The following is a 21,032-nucleotide window of genomic DNA, read 5'->3' as shown; positions in this document are numbered from 1 at the left end:
TGCGCGTACTGTACTCGGCCACGGTGTTACGCCCGGCTCGTCAAGGGGAAGGGAAGTAACACAATAACAGAAAATATAGAGTAGATAAACACGGGTCGACTTTAACATCTGAGTAGTTTTAATTGAAATTTCAGGCAGGGGTTTGACAAGGGAGTGAAAGTGGAAGGTGAACAAATAATAACCGCATTTGACAGAACTGACAGAACGGAGGAGAAACAACAATAACCAATAGGGGTATAATACACGGATACACAATAGCGTCGCGCTGGCACAGTCGTCCAATCGGAGTGTCGCGCTGGCACAGTCCTCCAATCAGAGTGTCGCGCTGGCGCATTCAAACTGAAGTACCATTATACGGGCACCAGCCGACACAAACACACACATACATACTAGGGGAGCGGAGCCGGCGGCGGGACATTTACGCAGGCATCACAAAGATTTAGATTTATCAAATTCAACTAGAAGTGGGAAAACAACGGTCCAACCAACTATTTCATCCTCATTTACAGTGAAACTTCCACACACTTCAGCTCGCGCGAAACGCCAGATCCATAGGTCTATTTATAGCAGCAGACCTGCAGCCTTGGAAAACGCTGGATTCAAACATTTAATTAGTGTACTTGAACCACGCTACAGTATGCCCAGCAACTGTAAATGTTGGGATATAGTTTGTTCAGGCTGTATTTGTTCCATGACTTTGGATACAATATATTTTTTGTTGTTGTTGCACATTGCACATTATTTTAAGAGGAACGCACAGCACACTGTTGTAACCAAAAACAGTCAATAGATGGCAGGCACCCACTGTGACTTTTTGTTTTTGTTTTTTTATTTTTTATTTTACACTTCAGTAAGAACAAGACGGTTAACTTTATATTGTAAATAAATTCTTTGAATTTGATCATTCCTGCCTAATGTCAATTATTATATATTACATAAATTTACACAAAAATAATATGGAAATTGCATCACCTATATGTAGCCGATCTTTTGAAATAAGATTTACTGTACAATGAATAGAACCAATGATCATAGACTAGCCTTAGCCTACAGAAGCATATGCCTCTGTGTTATAAAGTGGGGGAGCGGAAAAAAAAAAAAAAAAAAAATCGAAAAAAAAAAATCGAATCGTGACCCCAAAATCGAAATTTAAATCGAATCGTGGAGTTGGCGAATCGTGACACCCCTAATATATATATATATATATATATATATATATATATATATATATATATATATATATATATATATATATATATATAAGAATTGAGTTTGACAAGAGTTCCTAGCTAGTGTTAAGTGCAAAGAACTAAAGTACGAAAAAGTGTGCATGAGCACGCACACGCACACCCCCACACACACACACAGTATACAGTATAGATTTGGACAATAATATGCAAACTAATATACGCACCAACGGGACTACCAGTGCCTTATGAAATGTCTAATCCCTCTCTGTAAGAAGAAGATATTTGGCAACCACCTTCATCCACTGTCACATTGTGCCTGTGGTCTTTTTGTTTCTTTCGCAGAGCCTCTGGCAGAGCATTTGAAGTTTTTAATCTTGTGCTCCAGAGACTAAGGTCACCTTACACTACCCGTCTTCCTCCCCACTTTTATTTGCTCTTCTGGCAACCTTGCTATTTCACACACTATTAAAAGAAATCTGCTAATGCAAGGAGTGGGGTCCTTGGCTCGTGGAATGGAAAATGATGGCATTTCTGAATGCTGTCTCTCGGAGAAAAAAAAAAAAAAGACCCCAGGCGTCTTGTGCAGGGTTTATGACCCAAAGATTAGTCACTTTTTGGAGCTGGATGTACTGCCCTGAGCTATTTCAGCCAGAAACTGATTTTCATATTGATGTGCGACGTTGAGCTCTCTCCAGTCCACATATTGGCTCATGCATCACCTGAAGTCTGCAGCTGTCAAGCCTCAGTGATAGCAAAGTGAAGCAGACAATTCCTTTGTTAATAAATAAACAAGTGAGGCACTGCAGGTACATTATATTTGTCAGGCGCGAGGCAGCCTCCACATTCCATTACCATTAACATTGCATGTTATTCAGTCTCAATCTGCTCTCAAACCATTATTATGACATCCAGACTGTATGCATTACTTGCTATGTCATCAAGAACGTAAGCTAATTATTGGGAAAAAGGCTCACCAGAAACATTTCGCTTCAACGAATAAGCAACTGTGGCAGTGTCTCAAGCGTATTTAGTAAGGAGGGACAACCTGAAAACAATGGCAACTATATCAACATGTTGATTTACGAACGTCATCCATACTATCGTGATGTCTTTGACCTCGTCAAGAGTGGTAAAAAAAAAAGAACAGCCAGGGAATTACATGAGGCAGGGTTTTGCATGTATTACACAGGGAAAGACTAAGGAGAGATTATCCGAGGCCAGATGTGTCTCTCAAAGGAATTAAAATAAAAAAAATATCACAACGCCGTCCGCTAAGAAGCTGCCACATTCTGCTCGTAGAAAGCAACAAGCAGCAGCAGGGCGTTGGTGCTCGGCTGTCTGCGCCGTCACTTCCACTGTCTCGGAATAAGCAAGATTTCAGGTTTAGGTCCTCTTTTAATGCTGTCATCCATCATACTTGAGACAAAAAAAAAAAAACAGAGTTGACCGAGTGATGCTAATGCGGCATTAGAATGCTGTTCACTCAGAGTTTGTGTAAGGGAACGGAGATGTGCACATTTGGCGGTATATAAGCACTTAAGCCAAGAAAGAATGTTACACATGACACAAAGCAGCATGACACCACTGATGTTCTCAATACTCTTAATGAATCTGATTTAAGTAGGATTCTATACAAGCATCTCACTGGCAACTAGAGTATACAAAGTTATACTTCATTGAAGATACTGGTACCTTGGAATATGGCTAAAAGTAGTTCTCCAACTAATTACTTGAATTGACTAAATTGCAAATTTAATATTGCTCAACAATGTAACTAATATTAGTGCTGTCAAACTATTTTCTGTAATTAATTGCGATTAATCACATTTTTATAATTCTGCTTCTACTTTTTTTTTTTTTTATTCAAAGCTTGTAATAGATATTTACTTTAGTAAAATCTTCAAATTAATGTAAAATTATTATGTTTTGAGGTTGGCTCTCCAAAACACAGACACAATTAAGATTTTAACTCTTTAGTCGCATAACATCGAGAAGCGTGGAATAAACTTGACTAGACGAGAAACAACGAGAATGTATCAAGAATCACGAGACGCTAAACTGACTTGGGCGGTGGAGTTGCACAGAGGAACAGAAGTATTAATCCGACAAAAGCGCACCCTCCTCAGACAGCCTTATATAGACAGCGAATCGATCTGATTGGCTGTGGCTAGACATGTGGGAAACAGGACTGACATGGACTTATCTGATTGGCTGTTGACCAGATAAAGAGATTAAAGATTCCTGACATCACATAGCATCTTACCAGTTGAAACTAGATGCTGGTTACATCAGTTCAAAACAGACACTTGACCTCACGGTCATGACCCAAACATAACCCTTGCATGACCCTAGTCATGACAATTATCAACTGTTAAAACGATCACAATAGACTCCGCTTTACAAGTCATCTTTTGTTTATCATAGTAAGAATTCTCAGAACTTCTCGCTTCCAGCTTTAGTTGTGCCCACAAGCAGCACACTTCCGAAGGGTTGATTTGAATCGAACTTGAGCAGGGAATTTTGCTCTCAGATGATACGCCTTTACAAATAATATGCAATTTGAATTTGGCTCTTTAAAGTGCACAAATTACTTTTGAGTTCTCCAACGAGCAACGAGCAAGTAAATCAGAAAGTACAACTACTTAACTCTTTTACTGCCACACATTATAACAAAAAAACAACAACTGATATGACAAATGCTTTGATCATTCACGAAAAGAAATACATTGCTTCCCTCTGCTGGCCATAGTTAGAGTGTTTTTGATTCCACAACCCATTGACCGGGCAGCGCTGCACTTAGACGTTGCACTGAGAAAAAAAAATAAATAAATAAAAAAACGTAGTTGTCATTTAACATTTATGGCGGCATACATCCTGATTTTACTGATCGTTATTCAACGTTTTTGGCGGTCAAAGAGTTAAAGTCCATGTCTATTCATTTTCCCGCCAGTGACTCCTCCACTGAGTTAATTTTTTTAACGCTTTAATGACATTTAAATTAATCTCCAGAGTTAACACAAATCCATCCAACCATTTTCTTGACCGCTTATTCTTCACAAGGGTCGCGGGGGGTGCTGGCGCCCATCTCAGCTGGCTCTGGGCAGTAGGCGGGGGACACCCTGGACTGGTTGCCAGCCAATCGTAGGAGTTAACACAAATATCCATCTTTAAATTATATAAAACAACAAAATAAGGACAATTCGGCTACAGCCCCCCCCCGCCTCATAGCAGCACAGAAAGAGCAGGGAAGCTAAATTCCAATCAATATTCTGTACCAAATATAAAATCTAAACATATTTTTAACAACAGCCCCATGCTTTGGACCTGGCTCCGTAATGGAAGCATCTATCTAATACAAAATTGCCATTGCTTCTGAAACGGTAAAGTGAATATTTGTTGAGAAACATCCCAAAGCAACAGCGCTCATGTCACCCGAAGCCGAGGCTGGAGATACCAACACACTCATCTACAGTTCATATTGGATTTTCATGTCAGCACTTTTGGTGAGCTGGTAAAACATAATTGTGTCATCCTTTATGAAGCAGTGTTGAGGTGACAGCGCCCAGAGAAGCGTCATTACTCTGCTTTTTATTAGGGAGCGAGGACGGGACATTTTGTTGGTGATGAATAACGTCTCCGTGGCGCAACGTCACTTGTGGCGCTTGTGCGCTCCGCTGAACGCGCATGGGTCATTGGAAATGAAATCAATTCCAAATGAAGAATTAGATCTGCGCGCCATAATGGGTTTTATTTGACAGCCATCAATACCCGCATCGATTTGCAAGTCCAATTGAATCTCGTGAGACACAAATATCGGCAGAGCACAGCAACAAATGTAAGGAAGGTGTAGAGCGGCAACTGTTAATCAATCATGATTTTCTTCAAACTGCTGCACAGGTGTGCATCCAGATAAATAAGGTCAAGTATCTGAAACTTAAACCTCTTATTTAATTTGTGTATAATCGCCATTTGCAAATAATTGAAAAATGAAACAATGACTCATTATTTTATTTGTTTTCAAATCTAACATAAAAATCAAAAAATGCCTGCTTATTGGCTCAGAGCAAACACATAAAATAGAAAAACAGTCAAAACTGAGTTTGATTTTAACTACGTGGTCGTGACTTTGATAGTTGGCAACTAGCATCAGTACTAGGGGTGTTAAAAAAAAAAATCGATTCGGCGATATATCGCGATACTACATCGCGCGATTCTCGAATCGATTCAATAATCGGCAAAATCGCTTTTTTTTTTTAAGGATTCACACCTTAAGCATGGAAGAATGTTATATGAACGGAACATTAAGCCTTAATATTTTATTTCAATGCTGTTCAAACATGAAACAAATTACAACCTCTATAAGACTGAAATTTCAGATAAATAAATAATACATTTTCATATAAATCTTACACTCTACAAGCTTACTGATTAGTATTTTCTAAATTTGAATGAAAAAAAAAATCGCAACAATCGACTTATAAATTCGTATCGGGATTAATCGGTATCGAATCGAATCGTGACCTGTGAATCGTGATACGAATCGAATCGTCAGGTACTAGGCAATTCACACCCCTAATCAGTACGTTAGCTTGTTAGCTGCCACAATCAGTCTGGACCCTGACCACAATCCACCAAATGATCACTCAGTCATATGGAGAACTTTGTATTGTTTAAAATAGTGTTTCCAGCCTTTATTGAGCCAATAATGAGTCTTTTTTTTTTTTTTTTTTTTTTTTAAGAATTTTGGGCTTACTGCTGGTTTAGAGGACCAAAATGTGTTCTCTTAAAAGGCACGATCTTCCGTTTTCACTCAGGAAAATGCACTATATAAATACAGGATGTATACACATGAACTTCTTCTCAGTCTACACCTCTGGGCTTCTGTTAATGTGTGGTGGTGATTTTTTTTCCTAAGCCAAAGCCTGTATTTTGCCATTTTGTGTTTGTTTTTGCAATGGCGGGCCGTTTTTGTGGACAGACAGTTGTTTAAAAAAAAAAAAAAAATCACCACCACACATTAATAGAAGCCCAGAGGTTTAGATTGAGATGGAGTTCCTGTGTATACGTTCTATATTTATATAGTGCATTTTCCCGAGTGAAAACGGAAGACCGTGCCTTTAAAGAAGAAGCCATGACAACTGTTTTCACCACTCTTTGTCCAGTCACAATGTTTTCAATTTATTCATATATACACCGAATAGCATGTCAATTTGGAGACAAATTATTTCAACACTGTTTAATTCTTCTTTCGACCACTGTGCAATATGGCTCCGTTGATTTTGCCCGCTAACAGGCTAACATTTTAACTAATGCTCGTTACCAAAAATTCCGTTTTGCGTACACCCAACCATGTAAATATGACAGAAATGTTACATTCAGTAACATTCTGTTCTTTATTCACATTTGCCCCAAATTAAACTGCATATAAGAGGACTGTTGGACAATTACGTACATTTTATTAAACATGTTTCAGCCAGGAAGGAAAAATACATTATTTTTTTTAAATAAAAAGAATAGAAGAAGAAAAGGACCAGGGGGATCTAATTGTGAGTTATGAAGGCAGAGGGGTCACTCCCAGGAGTCACACTCTAAATAGAGCTCCAAAGTTTCCTTCTTAATTTCCTATGCACAATCAAGCCGATGCCCACGAGACAGAGGATATTTAAGATCCCGCGAATGAGACAGAAACAGCATTTAATAAAGGAAAAAGATGAGATACATGTAGATTAAAGTACTAAAGAATAATAAAGTCAGAGCAGAGCTGCGGGGAACTGTAAGGTCTTATTTTCCTTTTCTCATAACGGGGATTAAGTACAAATATCCCCGCTGCGGGTATTAACTTGTGGCAGGATTGTTCTGTGTTATGATCACTTCTTAGCGCTGCTCTCTAACAGAACAGACAGAATCATCCTCAGTAATAAAGCGCAGCGGATAAACATCTGTAGCGTTCACTTGCTATGGACTTTTTCAAATCCTTTGCCAATACGTCAACGCTACAAAGTGACCATGTTCGGTATTTTTCATTTGGCCAATTTCAAGCTCGGATGCGCTACAGATTTGCCGCTCGTCCACTGCAACTGCATCAGTAAATGATTCAATGTTAACTTACATTTTTCACAGGCTAATTTTCTTCTTGAAGCAGCAAGTGACAACTGATCAAAATGTAGGGTCGATGGCAAACACACTTGTAAATACATTTGTTTATATACTTTTATATTTTGCTGTTTAATAACATGGCAATCTCATCAGTTATACAGTGAATGATTATGACCACAACAACTTACATGCCACTTGATTTGTTTCCTTATTTTTAAATGACAAGCACGCCCGAAAGGCACTGTGAGGTGAAGGTAAACTTGACTGCATAGGAGAATCTGCCCCTCAGTTGACATAGAGGAAAAATTGACAGTTTCTCGTTCATCCACATAAGAAAATGGACAAGTGGTAGAATCGCACTCCGTTTGTTTCTCACACATTTGACCGTGTTAGTAACAATGAGGTGAACCGGAAACTACGTTAGCTAATCCTGTTCGATATAGTATACAGGACTGTCTCAGAAAATTTGAATATTCCGATAAAGTCCCTTATTTTCTGTAATGCAATTAAATAAGCAAAAATGGCATACATTCTGGATTCATTCCAAATCAAATGAAATATTGCAACTCTCTTTATTGTTTTAATATTGCTGATTATGGCATTTTCTTTTAAAATATCCTATCTCAAAATATTAGAATATTTCCTCAGACCAAGTAAAAGAAAATGCCATAATCAGCAATATTAAAATAAAAGGCTTGCAATATTTCAGTTGATTTGTAATGAATCCAGAATGTATGACATTTTTGCTTATTTAATTGCATTACACAAAATAATGGACTTTATCACAATATTCTAATTTTCTGAGGCAGTCCTGGAGGCCGACACTGTTTTTGTGAGAGCTTAATGTTAAATGCTACCAATTTGATCCACACTCATGAAATGTTTTCATATTTCCTTTATGTTATTAATATTATTAAAATCATCAATGTGATGAAACTGGATTTAACTTGATATGCACATAAATAAATAAATAAATAAATAAATAAATAAATAGAATGGATGAAAATGATCATTGATGATGGATTAATTAAGTGTATAAAACTCAAAATACAGAATATTAAGTGTATATTTTTTAATGGTTGGAATGTTTTCTGAAATGCCATAGCGATAAATGAAAAAATATGGTGAAATCCGTATTACACAAACTTAAAAAAAAAATAATTTAAATTTAAAAAAAGAAGAAAATATATATGCTAGAAAAAAGCAAATGCATTTTTAAATCATGTCAAAATTTCATTTAGATAAAGCCATGTGATTCAAATTTGCTGTTGAACAGTATAATAATTCACTTTTTACAACTTAAAGCCTCTCCTGCTAACCGCAACCACAAAAAAACATGCTGTTGAATGAAGACCTCTCTGGCTGGGAAAAAGGCAATCTGTTTGGATTCATTAATTGTACAAGTGTACCTAATGTAATGACCAGTCAGTGTACACTGCCAGCACTCTTGACATGAACCACGAGGGTCAATTAGTGGTGCTTTTATTTATTTTATTTTTTTTGTGCGTGCGGTGTACTTCTGGTTCAATACGTGGCACGTTGAATAAAAACAGCTGCTTATCAGCGCAACTTGTCCACATTCATCCCCGCGGGAGCAGTGGTGAGGATAGGACCAACAAGGCCTTGAACCACTCGATTAATGAGACAAACAAACAAAAACGCGATTAGAGCCGAGTTCCCACTTTCCCAACCCTTTTCTGATTCGCGCTTAATCGGCTTAGATTGATTTAAACCGGCACGTGTGCGCCATCACTTCTCTGCAGTCAAGTTCGAGCACAAGGCAGAGTGAAAAGCCACATCACCGACTTGAAATATTCAACCCCGCGCCTTACTGTATTCACTACAGTGCCGTTATCCAGCTGAATTAAATGGAGGACAAGTCGTCAATCAAGCGGCCATATTGTGCTGGACCGAGTCCCGTGGAGGACAGCTGCTATATAACAGCAGCTGCTAAACAGGACTAATTCTCCTGGATGAAATATGTCACAGAGGCCGGCCATTTTACAGGACTGATATCAGAGCGATATTTCAAGGCCCCGGCCGCAGCCTCTGCCCATTAGAGGCTGCGTGATGTATTTTAGGGCCACTTTACGTGCTGCTAGGTCTCAGAGAGCTACTCTGACATGATAGCTGATAGAAGAAGACTCTTGGTCAGCGTGGCGAGGAGAGAAACCATATTAAAGAAGATAAACATCTAAAGAGGGAATTTGGCCAAGCGCTGAATATCCAAGCTCCGAAAAATACGCCGATGCCATCGACGGTTTGTCCTCCAAGATAAGTGGAGTGCGGGCAGTTTATGACAAATGTGCAGACAATATAACCAAGTGCAGTGAAAAAGTTGAGAATGATGATAACAAATGTTTTAAAAGTAAAAAACTTTTAAGCATTTTATATATATATATTTTGTGGGCACAGAAATATTAAAAAGATACTAATTCAGCTATTTTCCACACTAAAAAGTGAATATTTTGCCTATAATAAATTTGATAACTTACCGGTAATAATTTTTCTGGTGCAATTAATACCTTGAAAAACACATATTGCCACTTGCTGTGGACTGAAAATGACATCACAGGTGGTCAGAGCTCAGATAACGACCAATCAAGACTCACCTGTTTTCTGGGTTTGGTTGGCCACGTGAGGTTCAAATTGAGCCCTGATTGGCCATTACCTGTTTCCTGAATATGCGTGGTGTCCTCTTGTGTTTTTAATGGTATTAGTTATACATGATGATAATAATATTTGACAAAATACCATTTTCTGACGGCTGAAAATGGCTAAATGTGTCAAGTATCACTTTAAAATCACTTATGGTGGGTAATGGTGGAGTTTGAGATGATAAAACAAACAAACAAACAAACTGCTGGTAATGTATGATGAAACTGTATGACTTTAAAGTCGAATGTATTATTAAAATGTTTTTTGGAGTGGAAATCATCGGCTCATCAAGAAAGTTGATCACTTCTCATGTTTTCATTGAATGTGCGTTCAAAACAAACAAAAACAAACCGGTAACATTTAATTTTTAGCAATGCTCCATTGTGAACAAGCGATGTGCGCATCTCAAACTCAAGGTGCATTATGGGTAACGGCGTGGTGCATTGTGGGTAGGCGAAACTACCAAATGGTCATTGAAAATGAATTGGATCCAATGGAATCAGCTCTCTGATAGTAACGTTTCAACCGCTGGAAAGTTTTTTTTTTTTTAAACATGCGTAGCACATGTTTACTGACATCGGGTAAGTTAACTTGCAAGCTTTAACGTGTACAGTTACACAAAGATTGTCACCACTCTAATCTCCGCCATTCAAATTAATAGGATAGTCTGTAGCCTCCCAACGCACGCGCAAACGTAATGCGCACATCGCTTAAAGTCATGCTAGCAATGAGGGGAGGGTGGAGTGTAGTGGGGCTACATTCAAATGTTGCTAACGGCTTCAACGCTATACTCCAGCTAAAATTATTGATAGCATAGCCGTACATTCGCCTGAATCACTTTCCACTCACTGACAATGTGAATGTGAACGAGAACGGTTGTCTGTATTTGTGTCCTGACTGGCTGGCGACCAAGTCCAGGGGAGTAGCGAAGTCAGCTAGCATAGGCTAAAGCTTCCTGCGACAGGATGTTCGCTCACATGCGGCTCCAAGAGCCATTTTGCACACATTGTACCAAAAATCGCATCAAATAAGCCTCCTTATAAAAAATAATAATGATGACATTTGCTCATTAGTCTGAGCCAGAGGCTGAAGGTTCATCTGTGATTACCGGCCAGATGGAGTGAAGCAGGTTGGCTTCTTTTCGGATGAAGAACTTCACCGAACGGTGTCTTAAAAAAATAAAAATAAAAAATAAATCAGCGTGTTGGCACGTCAGCAATATCTGACATGCTTGGTGACTATGGATGGATTTCACACTTCATTATCATAACAGGGAAAATTACAATAAAATGGTGTGCATGTATAATAATACAGTACCATAGTTTGAGATGATCTGTGAATATGTATCTATCCTCTCTGATAAGACGCCACGTCGCATAGTTCTTGAAGAGAATTAGCGCCAGTGTGTTGAGGTTGATTATCTCGGTGACTAATGCTCTGTCACTTGGTGGCGTGCGAGGGCCCAGTGAGGACCTCCTTTAATGAAGCCGGAACAGGTGCTGAAAACCCACCGAATATCAGCAGGGGATGGAGACGGGGGTGTGTAGAGGGGAGTGCATGGACAAGAATTTCTGATGAATTTCAATTACTGACCTATTAAAGCTAATGAGGTAAATGAGCAGCCAGAACACATTTACTAGATAGCCTGAGACAAGACCTGATCAGTAGCTTGACATGTGTCCTCCTGAGTGTATGGGCGTACAGTCACATCATTACTAAAATGTTGCCTTTCAAAGTCAGCCGTAAATATTAGCATATAAAAGCTGTTTGGTTGTGTTGAATTTTAATTTTCGTTTGTGCTTTTCTCTATTTGTTTTGTCTGTCGTGTGAATGTTAAGTCATTGTGCCCTCTGTTGGAGAACCTATTAAGCATACAGATTTAGTTTGTGCCATTCTTGCACAAGCAGTGCCATCTGCTGGCGTTAAGGTGTAACAGTTGCTTGGGTCAAAGGGATTGCACTGTTGAAATGCCAGTTGTTGTTTTTAAATATACAATAAATAATCAAGGTAAAACATTTCAGAATGTTTCTTACAAAAAAACCATCTCTCTCCATGCCGAGGAAATAAAAATGAACTGATGTTGTTGCACAAGTGTGCACACCCTCTTATAACTGGGACGTGGCTGAATTGACCAATCACATCCACCATTTAATTAAAGCGTTGCTCCTATTTCGTCTCTCTCTCTCTCTCTCATATAAGTTGTTGAAATTATTAATCTAGTATTAATTTTAATTTATATTACAACAAAATGAACAGAAATGTTAAAACATTTTATATCTACTGTGTGATCTTGCAATAAGGAATTTGTGTTGAAGTCACACTGCCAAAAAAAAATAAAATAAAATAAAAAAACTATACAAGTCTTAAGCCAAATTAGTTTTTACTTTTTGGAACACAGAAACCTGGATACACATATTTTTCTCCTCTAATCTGTGTAAATTACATGTTAGTGTGTCTTATTTTAGATTACATTTAATAGAATTTTAAAAAATTAATATTAAACAAGGATTAAAGCACCTGGTCCGTTTTCTTAAGTGAGACGATTAATGATGCGGAGCACTCAAGCGTGAATAAAAATACAGCTCACATAAGTGTTGAAATATACCTTGCCCTCTTTTTCAGTGCTACACTTGCTCCTGAGAAGGTTCAGTATGTCAGCTCTTATTTGTGGCGTGAACGACTGAGCGAAATCATCAGTGGCCGTCATGAAACCAAGCAGGCGCTGTCCAGTCTCGCTGTTTGGATTAAAGCACTCGGTGATGTCAAAGGTGTTGGGGATGGAATGCTCCTCGTATTGCAGACCCAGAGTCTTCAGGGAAGCCAGGACGTCTCCGGATGAGCGATTCACGGGGATGCTCTCATTGCACATCTCCCTTGAGAAAGTCTTCCACAGAAGGTCCCAGCCATCACCAGCTGCATATAATGTTTTTCGGCATTTAGCCTCCAAGTACGTTTGCAAATGTGTTTTATAAATATGTTGAAAAATACCAAAATATTCCCTGTCAAAATGTTTTCTCCACATTAGCAGTTCCACGTTTCCACACAAACGTGATTGACATATACCAAGTTCTTTGCATTATTATTATTATTATTATTATTATTATTATTATTCATGTTGATGCACTTGCTTTGAGCTAAAATGTGCTCTCATGTTTTATGATGAATCCTGTGTATTTTTTTTTTCCTGTCCATGTGGTGGCGATATTGGGAAGTAATGGCACTGACAAATAAAATCAAATGTAAAACTACAAAAGGGTGACTGAGAGTGACTTGACAGTTACTCAAAAAGGGCCCACTTACTTTTTACTATGGTGATCATAAGGCTGCCGTTCTTGTTCAGACAGCTGTGATAGAATTTGATGGTTTCTGTCAGGTTGTCAACGTAGTAAATCATCTGCAAAGCAAAGAATTGGAAGGAATGTTCACTTCGCAAAACAGCAGTTAAAAATTATAATCCTATCGGGATATGATGTTATTGTATGAAATAACTAGACTAAGTGCAATTTCTGGAGAAATTGCGTGGGAATGCTGAAAGCTGAATTCTATGATTTTGTATGCACGTGGAATGCTTATGAAGTAAATTGAGAGATAAATTATGACCTCTTGGTTACTGGGCAATCGACTTTACCAACTGTGCCAACGAGCAGTATCGACACCTGGTAATGATGATAAGTTATATGTATAGGAGTGGCCGTAAAAAGTAATACTTAGAAAATGAATGGGGAAAAGTTGATATTAAACGTTAAATTGTGCAAACATTTTAAGTAATGTGGAATCAGACGATATATATACCCCGGGAGGCGTGAATTTTTGAAGCTAGTTGAAATTTGAACAGTGTAAGTTGGAAGTATTATGTGGGAGTTGTTACGCGGCAAAAAAAAGTGTGGAGAATAAAATTCACAATAATAAAAGGGGAATGCTTCCCCCAGAGAACAATTTAACAATAAATAGTTGATCTTGACAATACCTGAATCATGTGAATGAAGTCATATTTCTTCACGTTTTTGACTTGCTTTCTGTAATCCTCACTTAGCATGACATGCCAAGTGAACGGAATCTTCTCAAGGTTATCAGTCTTTGCTAGCAATGCTGAAACATAATATAGTAACAATCCAACGGTCATAAAAATAACTATCTGAAGAGGGAATATGAGACAATTACACGAGGTTGTATTGACTTAACTGAGCAAGTATTTCAAACACGCTTGAGAAGGTACAGAATAAAAATCTACAACTTAACTCCATCTAAACCTCAGTTTGTGTTGTCCATACCTTTGAAGTTGGCAACCAATTCGGTGCTTCCCTCGACAACGTCAGCACTGATGGGAATAGTGGGGCAAATGGACTGCAGCATAGAAAGCATCTGGACGTCCAGCTCGCCTGCACCAAAGTCAAAAAAGAAGCTCCTCAATGTGAGATCGCGCATAGTACTATAAATGGCCGCGAAGATGCCAGAATATAATTTGTGAGTGGATAAATCATCCTCATTAGGCGCACTGGTGAACTTTCGCCGACTTTGGGTGAGAGGCGATGTACATGCCAAAGTTGTCACCAACCAATCGTCCATCACATTTACAGACAGGCAAAAGAGACCAGCTGCTATAGCTGCATTTTACTCGTCACATAGGCTGCGTACCTCCACCACTTCCCACACCGAGGACAGCCAGATTGCTTTTACCCGCTGCAATTCTGCACCAACACACACACAAAAAAAGATCATGAATAAATGAACATACATAATATCAAGTTACATAGAGAATGACGCAATTTTCTGATTATCAGTCAAATGAACAATGGAATCTCGGTTTACGAATTTAAGAAACTTTCCTGAACCGAGGAAATGTTTCCTAGCAATCTGTTGCATTGTGGGATGTGGCGGACATTTTGTATGCATGTTTTTATAAAAGCACTCTTCAAATTTGGTTTTCCTAACAGCACAACATGATCACAAACACCAGTCACATCTTTAGCGAATATTTTCTTTGTAGGGTAAATCCGTTAAATTAACACATTCATTGCCAGACCAGCAAAAAAAAAAATGCATCATTTGACGTCTTTTTCCGTCAATGGCAGTGAATGAGTTAATTATTAAATTAATAATTGTTTATTATTAAATTAATAATCAATTGACTCAATCGAATGACACTTATATGTAATCTTTAAATTAAGAAGAAGTAGCGGGAGTGGCTCATGGGTCTTACATCGTGTTGCTCCCCCACCCCAGCTTCAGGGTCCCTTTCTAAGTGTTTCAGGTTTAAACAGAGGGCTGGTGGAAATTTACCAGCCTTTCTGACAACGGATAGTCTAACGACTTCTCAGAAAATCACAAAGCACACATAGACTAACTGCCAAATAGTAATTGGGCAAACTTAGATGCACCCTGAAGTGCCTGCTGAGGGCGTGGTGCTGTTCTACTGTTTTACAATCAGGATAAAAAAAAAAAAAACTTTGAAAATGAATACTTAAATCGGTAATACATCATACATTAAATCATTCGCATCGTGTATTTTAACACTGACGCTAAAACCGGACTCAAAACACACTTATTTGGGTCTTCAACAAGAGACCCTAAATTCAGTCTGTGTTGCATTCGAGGTTGAATTCAGTAGATCTGTGAATAATCGATATTCATGAGAATTAATTACAAAAACATGTGGTACCTTTTGAACTGCTCTGGCAGGTACTCCAAGAGAAAACGGGAAACCGTTGCGTGCTCGCCCGAATGTTGCAGATAGAACTGATAACTTTGGATATCACTGCCCTCATACGAGCTTCGGTGCTTCTTGGTCTCTGTTGCCATAATTCTGTAATGCATGAAGATAACAGCAACAATAGCAGTACAGCCCCGAAATTGAAAGTATTACTTGGAAACGAACAGAGTTGATATAACAATGAAAGTGGTGCATTTAAGTCGAGTATGCATATCAATTAAAGGTATTTTAAGCCCTTCCAACAGTTAACTATAGGGAGACTGTATGATTAAAATCTTACCTTTGACACCAAGGGGATGAAGTTTTTTTTGTTGTTGTTGTTTTTTAATAAAATATTAAGTGTTTTGCTGGTTATTTTTGTAAAGCGGAAGTAAAACACCCGGCGAGCCGACTGCAGTCTACTCCGCGTTTGAGCACTCCTCTGAATGCAAGCCATCAATTCTTCAATAAACATTTGAAACAAAACAGGTTCTTGCCGCAAGAAATCGTGGGGGAGGAGAGGAAAGAAGAAGGAGGGAGGGAAAAAAAATAAATAAACCTGAGCTGGTCTTGAACAAGGTACTTGCTGCTTACAGAGCAAGCACACTAATCACTATACTATTCGCTCAGTTACGTTCAACAGCGCAAAAGTTTTACTTGTAGTTTAGACAAGTGCCAGCCAGAAGCAGGGATTGTAAGACAGCCAATTGTCATTGCACTTTATCATTGTAAATGTGAAGGATTATTGATTGCTTTGAATTCATCCATCTATCAATTTTCTTGACCGCTTATTCCTCACAATGGGCGTGGGGGGTGCTGAAGCCTATCTCAGCGGGCTTTGGGCAGTAGGCGGGGTACACCCTGAACAGGTTACCAGCCAATCACAGGCTTCGAATTCATTTGGACAGAATGTTTACTGATAAAGGCTACTTTTATCACTATCCCATGGAGGTCTCAGAGAAGTTGGGCGTGCGTTTAGTCCGCACCTTATGATGTCATAAATTGCAAACGTTTGTTTTTAATGCAGTTCAAGTCATCCGATTTATTTATCTGGATATAAAAACAATTAGTTAAAAAAAAATTGACAAGTTTAAACAGTGCAATCGATAAAAGCCTACATTTTACCTATTGACAACTTGGAGAGAACATGCAAACGAAAGGGTGATTCTCTCCCTTCCTTCCACTCTCTCGCTCCTCCGTTTCTCTCGCTCTCCCTCTCTCTCCCTCTCTCTGTGTGATCTTGGAATAAGGATTTTGTGTTGAAGTCACTCCTAAGAAAATCAAGCACAAACAAAAGTGCACAAGCCATATTTGATTTTACTTGTTTTATGGGACACAGAAACCTGGATACACATAAATACATTTCAACTTTAGTGTGTGTAAAAAGCATGTTAGTTTAGCTTATTTTAAATTTGATGTAATAAAAAAAAAAAAAAAAAAAAAAGATAATTAAACAAGGATTAAAGCACCTGGTCCGTTTTCTTAACTGAACTGATTAATGACGCTGAGCACTCCAGAGGACGTACTCAAGCGTGAACAAATATACAGCTCAAACAACTGTTGAAATATATCTTGCCCTCTTTCTCAGTGCTACACTTGCTCCTGAGAAGGTTCAGTATGTCAGCTCTTATTTGTGGCGTGAACGACTGAGCGAAATCATCAGTGGCCGTCATGAAACCAAGCAGGCGCTGTCCAGTCTCGCTGTTTGGATCAAAGCACTCGGTGATGTCAAAGATGTTGGGGATGGAATGCTCCTCGTATTGCAGACCCAGAGTCTTCAGGGAGGCCAGGACGTCGCTGGATGAGCGATACGCGGGGACGCCCTCGTTGCACAGCTCCTTTGAGAAAGTCCTCCACAGAAGGTCCCAGCCATCACCAGCTGCAGAAACATGAACCCAAAGTAATGCAGTGCAGAAGTAATAATAAAACCATGTAAATTACGAATAAAACAGTATTTACCTATTTAAATTTCTCATTGGTTAATAATGCTAAAATTAAATAAATAAATAAAAATTGAGGCGGTAAATACCTCACTCACGTTTGTACAGAAATGTGGAACTGCCAATGTGGAGAAAACATTTTTGAATGTCAAACTCGTTCATATTCATATATCTTCTTCTATATATTCATACTGCATTAACAACAACTGTTGGCACTTTATGACATCATAAGGTGCGGACACCCCCCCCACCGCCTTGGACATAGTACATACTTGCAAATATGTGTGGAAAAAAAGTTTGTATTTTTTATTATTATTATTTATTTATTTATTTATTTTAATACCCCATGGCATTATGGAAAAAAGTGCTATGATTTTAGGCATCTTGCCTCAAAGTATGTTCAAATGTATTTTGTAAATATATTCAAATGTGTTTGCACTTGCAAATACGTTGTAAAAGACACGATATATCTTACAATATATCAATACAGATGAGTCTGCCATTCAAAAATGTTTCTCCCACATTGGCAGTTCCACTTTTCCGTACAAACGTGATTGACATATACCAATTTCTTTGCATTCTTCTTCTTATTATTATTATTATTCTGCCCAGCAACAAGCGGCTGTACGAGGCAAAAATTAATTCATTCATGTTGACACACCTGCTTGTGAGCTAAAATGTTCTCTTGTGTTTTATTATGAACTGTGCATTTTTTTCTATGTGGTGGAGATATTGCAAGTAATGACACTGACAATTAAAATAAATTGAAAAGCTATAAGAGATGACAAACTGGACAACCACTCAACACGGCCTGTTTACCTTTTTCTACGATGATCATAAGGCTGCCATTCTTGTTCAGACAGCTGTGATAGAATTTGACGGTTTCTGTCAGGTTGTCAACGTAGTAAATCATCTGCAAAGCAAAGAATTGGAAGGAATGTTCACTTCACAAAATAGTAGCTACGATTGTAATCCTGTTGGGATATGCTGTCATTATTGTATTAAATAATTAAGAGCTCAAAATATTTCATTTTTTTCCCAGAGAGCAATTCAACAATAAATAGTAATACCTGAATCATGTGAATGAAGTCATATTTCTTCACGTTTTTGACTTGCTTTCTGTAATCCTCACTTAGCATGACATGCCAAGTGAATGGAATCTTCTCAAGGTTGCCCGTCTTTTCTACCAATGCTGAAAATATAGCAAGAATCCAAAGGTCATGCATAAAAATAACTGTTTATTTGAGCAGGGTATATGTGACAGTCACACAGAGGTATTATGGACTTTTAACTGTGCAACAATCTCTGAGTTTTTTGTGTAAACATGGCCACCAGTTCAAAAATTTGCAACTTACTCCATCTATTCTAAAAGCTCAGCGTGTGATGTCCATACCTTTGAAGTTGGCGACCAATTCGGTGCTTCCCTCGACAACGTCGGTAGTGACGGAAAGCGTGGGGCAAATGGACTGCAGGAGAGAAAGCATCTGGACGTCCAGCTCGCCTGCACCAAGTCAAGAAATAAGCTAGTCAATGTGAGATTGCACAGTATACTTAAAGTAGCATATGAGGCTGTGAAAATGGCTGTATGTAATTTGTGAGTGGATAGTTCGTCCTAATTAGTCTCACTGGTGAACTTTAGCCGAGCTTGGGTGAGAGCCGTGATGCATGCCGATTCCAAACTGGTCACCAAGCAATCGCATGGCATAATAATAATCATCACATTTGCAGACAGGCAAAAAAGAGCAGCTGCTTGTCACATAGGCTGCGTACCTCCACCACTTCCCACACCGAGGACAGCCAGATTGCTTTTATCCGCTGCAATTCTGCACCAACACACACAAAAAAGATCATGAATGAATGAACATACATAGTGTCAAGTTACATAGAGAATTGACACAATTTTCTGACTATTTATCAGTCAAATGAACAATGGAATCTCGGTTTACGAATTTAAGAAACTTTTGTGAACCGATGTAATGTTTCCCAGCAATCTGTTGCATTGTGGGATGTGGAGGACATTTTGTGTGACAGCCTTGGAAACGAATCTGTCTTACGACCAAACTCTGACACTCGTCGTCAGTCGGGACTGACTATCCTGCATCAGAGGGTCCACTACTCCTTCATATTTGCGTCGCATTCCCCACAGGCCTTTGTTAGTGATCTGGTCTAACGACTTCCCGAAAACCACAAAGCACACGTAGACTGACTGCCAAAATATATAATTGGGCAAACTTTGATGCACCCTGAAGGGCCTGCTGAGGGTGTGGTGCTGTCCTACTGTTTTACAGCAAGGATGAAAGCCACAATGCTTCTGAGGAATCAGAGGTTCGATTCAAATATGAATACTTAATTAGCATTACACCACATAGTGTATCATTTACATTGTGTATTTTCCTCAATGAAATCTTAAACCCTTTAACAACAATTTTCTGTAACTATTTTGTCGACAGTTGACACTGGACTGAATTTTTTCCAAACATGTACATGAAAAGCTATTACTAAAGTTTGAACCAGGGCTGCCCAAAAGTTGTGGGTATTTTTGACAATGTCAGATTTTAAAATTTGATTCAAGTTCATCTTTATTTTGGGTGTTTAGTTATGATAAAGCCCCTTTAGACTAGTCCACAAGATACTTAAACTCTGTCTGTGTTGCTTTAGAGGTTGAATTCTTTTAAACAGTAGATGTATGAATATTAATTGATATTTAAGAGAATCAATCACAAAAGACGTTTTAGTACCTTCTGAACTTCTCTGGCAGGTACTCTAGGAGAAAACGGATAACAGCTGCGTGCTCACCGGAATGTTGCAGATAGAACTGAAAACTTTGGACTTCACTGCCCTCATACGAGCTTTGCTTCTTGGCCTCTGCCGCCATCGTTCTGTAATGCATGAATATAACAGTAACAATAGCAGCACAACCCTTAAACTGAAAATATTACTTCGCTGATTTGTTTACCTGTCTGCAGTGCCGTACGCAACAAGTTCTGTCAGACAAGTTAAGATTTCCGCTGTGCCATCTCCTCTCGTTTTAAACCGTGGGTAAACTGAGCATTACGGTGAAGTTCAAATCAACGATTTCATAATAAAACTTCCCATTCCATTTAACACGTTTCCATCTTAAATTAGGGCTTTAATACATAGCTATCATATTTTAACTAATATTATTTATGCTTGTTTGGCATTACAATAAATATAAGCGGAACAGTAAAACGAAGCGAAACACAATACTTTAATTTTGAAGGCCTAACGGGTTTTACCGTGACGCTGAAAGCAAACGGCTGTTGCCGCACATCAACATTCAGGCAAGCTCCCACGAGGTTTTGTTGTATAACTTTCACGTGCCAGAGTTGCGTAACCGAGTTGATATTACAATGAAAGCGGCACATGCGCCACTGCAAGAGGACAACATATTAAAAACATAATCACGTTATGAGCAGTTTTGAAACTACATACAGCATG

General features: G+C 38.5%; 2 protein-coding genes across 8 annotated transcripts in view; both read right to left on the bottom strand.

The window, feature by feature from the left end:
- The window catches only part of LOC144030431 (histamine N-methyltransferase A-like), a 47,123-nt gene extending 30,220 nt beyond the window's left edge, over positions 1–16,903 (bottom strand). For 4 of the 6 annotated variants that reach the window (XM_077536727.1, XM_077536732.1, XM_077536726.1 and 1 more), the window contains exons 1-6: positions 15,604–15,763; positions 14,580–14,632; positions 14,216–14,323; positions 13,912–14,033; positions 13,245–13,338; positions 12,550–12,857 (exon numbers count right to left, since the gene is read on the bottom strand). In XM_077536727.1, coding sequence (XP_077392853.1) covers positions 12,550–12,857; positions 13,245–13,338; positions 13,912–14,033; positions 14,216–14,323; positions 14,580–14,632; positions 15,604–15,758 — 840 coding nt within the window. In that variant the 5' untranslated portion in view covers positions 15,759–15,763. Of the gene's footprint in view, positions 1–12,549; positions 12,858–13,244; positions 13,339–13,911; positions 14,034–14,215; positions 14,324–14,579; positions 14,633–15,603; positions 15,764–15,934; positions 16,086–16,758 lie in introns of those variants that run through there. The other 2 variants (XM_077536728.1, XM_077536729.1) reach the window with 2 other exon arrangements.
- A 154-nt stretch (positions 16,904–17,057) lies between these two features.
- Positions 17,058–20,990, bottom strand: LOC144030432 (histamine N-methyltransferase-like). 2 transcript variants are annotated; one of them, XM_077536733.1, is made up of 7 exons: positions 20,530–20,990; positions 20,312–20,452; positions 19,344–19,396; positions 18,967–19,074; positions 18,644–18,765; positions 18,393–18,486; positions 17,058–17,512 (listed from the first exon to the last, which is right to left on the bottom strand). In XM_077536733.1, the coding sequence occupies exons 2-7, from the start codon at positions 20,446–20,448 to the stop codon at positions 17,160–17,162; spliced, it is 867 nt and encodes a 288-aa protein (XP_077392859.1). In that variant the 5' UTR covers positions 20,449–20,452; positions 20,530–20,990; the 3' UTR covers positions 17,058–17,159. The 2 variants fall into 2 exon arrangements, with proteins under 2 accessions (XP_077392859.1, XP_077392860.1); XM_077536734.1 differs by lacking the exons at positions 19,344–19,396; positions 20,312–20,452; positions 20,530–20,990 and adding an exon at positions 19,200–19,343.
- Positions 20,991–21,032: the final 42 nt, after the last annotated feature.

This window comes from Festucalex cinctus, chromosome 11, assembly GCF_051991245.1.
Source record: "Festucalex cinctus isolate MCC-2025b chromosome 11, RoL_Fcin_1.0, whole genome shotgun sequence".
Classification (NCBI taxonomy): Eukaryota; Metazoa; Chordata; class Actinopteri; order Syngnathiformes; family Syngnathidae; genus Festucalex; species Festucalex cinctus.
The sequence above is the reverse complement of the archived record's forward strand: the minus strand, read 5'-3'. Positions and strand labels throughout refer to the sequence as shown.

What these genes read in the sequence shown, in the direction of transcription:
- LOC144030432 (XM_077536733.1), bottom strand. Translation starts at nt 20,448, where the DNA reads ATGGCGGCAGAGGCCAAGAAGCAAAGCTCGTATGAGGGCAGTGAAGTC. An exon ending in CTGCCAGAGAAGTTCAGAAG is followed by an intron (nt 19,397 to 20,311) that starts GTACTAAAACGT and finishes GTGTTGGTGCAG; the next exon opens with AATTGCAGCGGATAAAAGCA. An exon ending in ACTTCATTCACATGATTCAG is followed by an intron (nt 18,487 to 18,643) that starts GTATTACTATTT and finishes TTTGCTTTGCAG; the next exon opens with ATGATTTACTACGTTGACAA.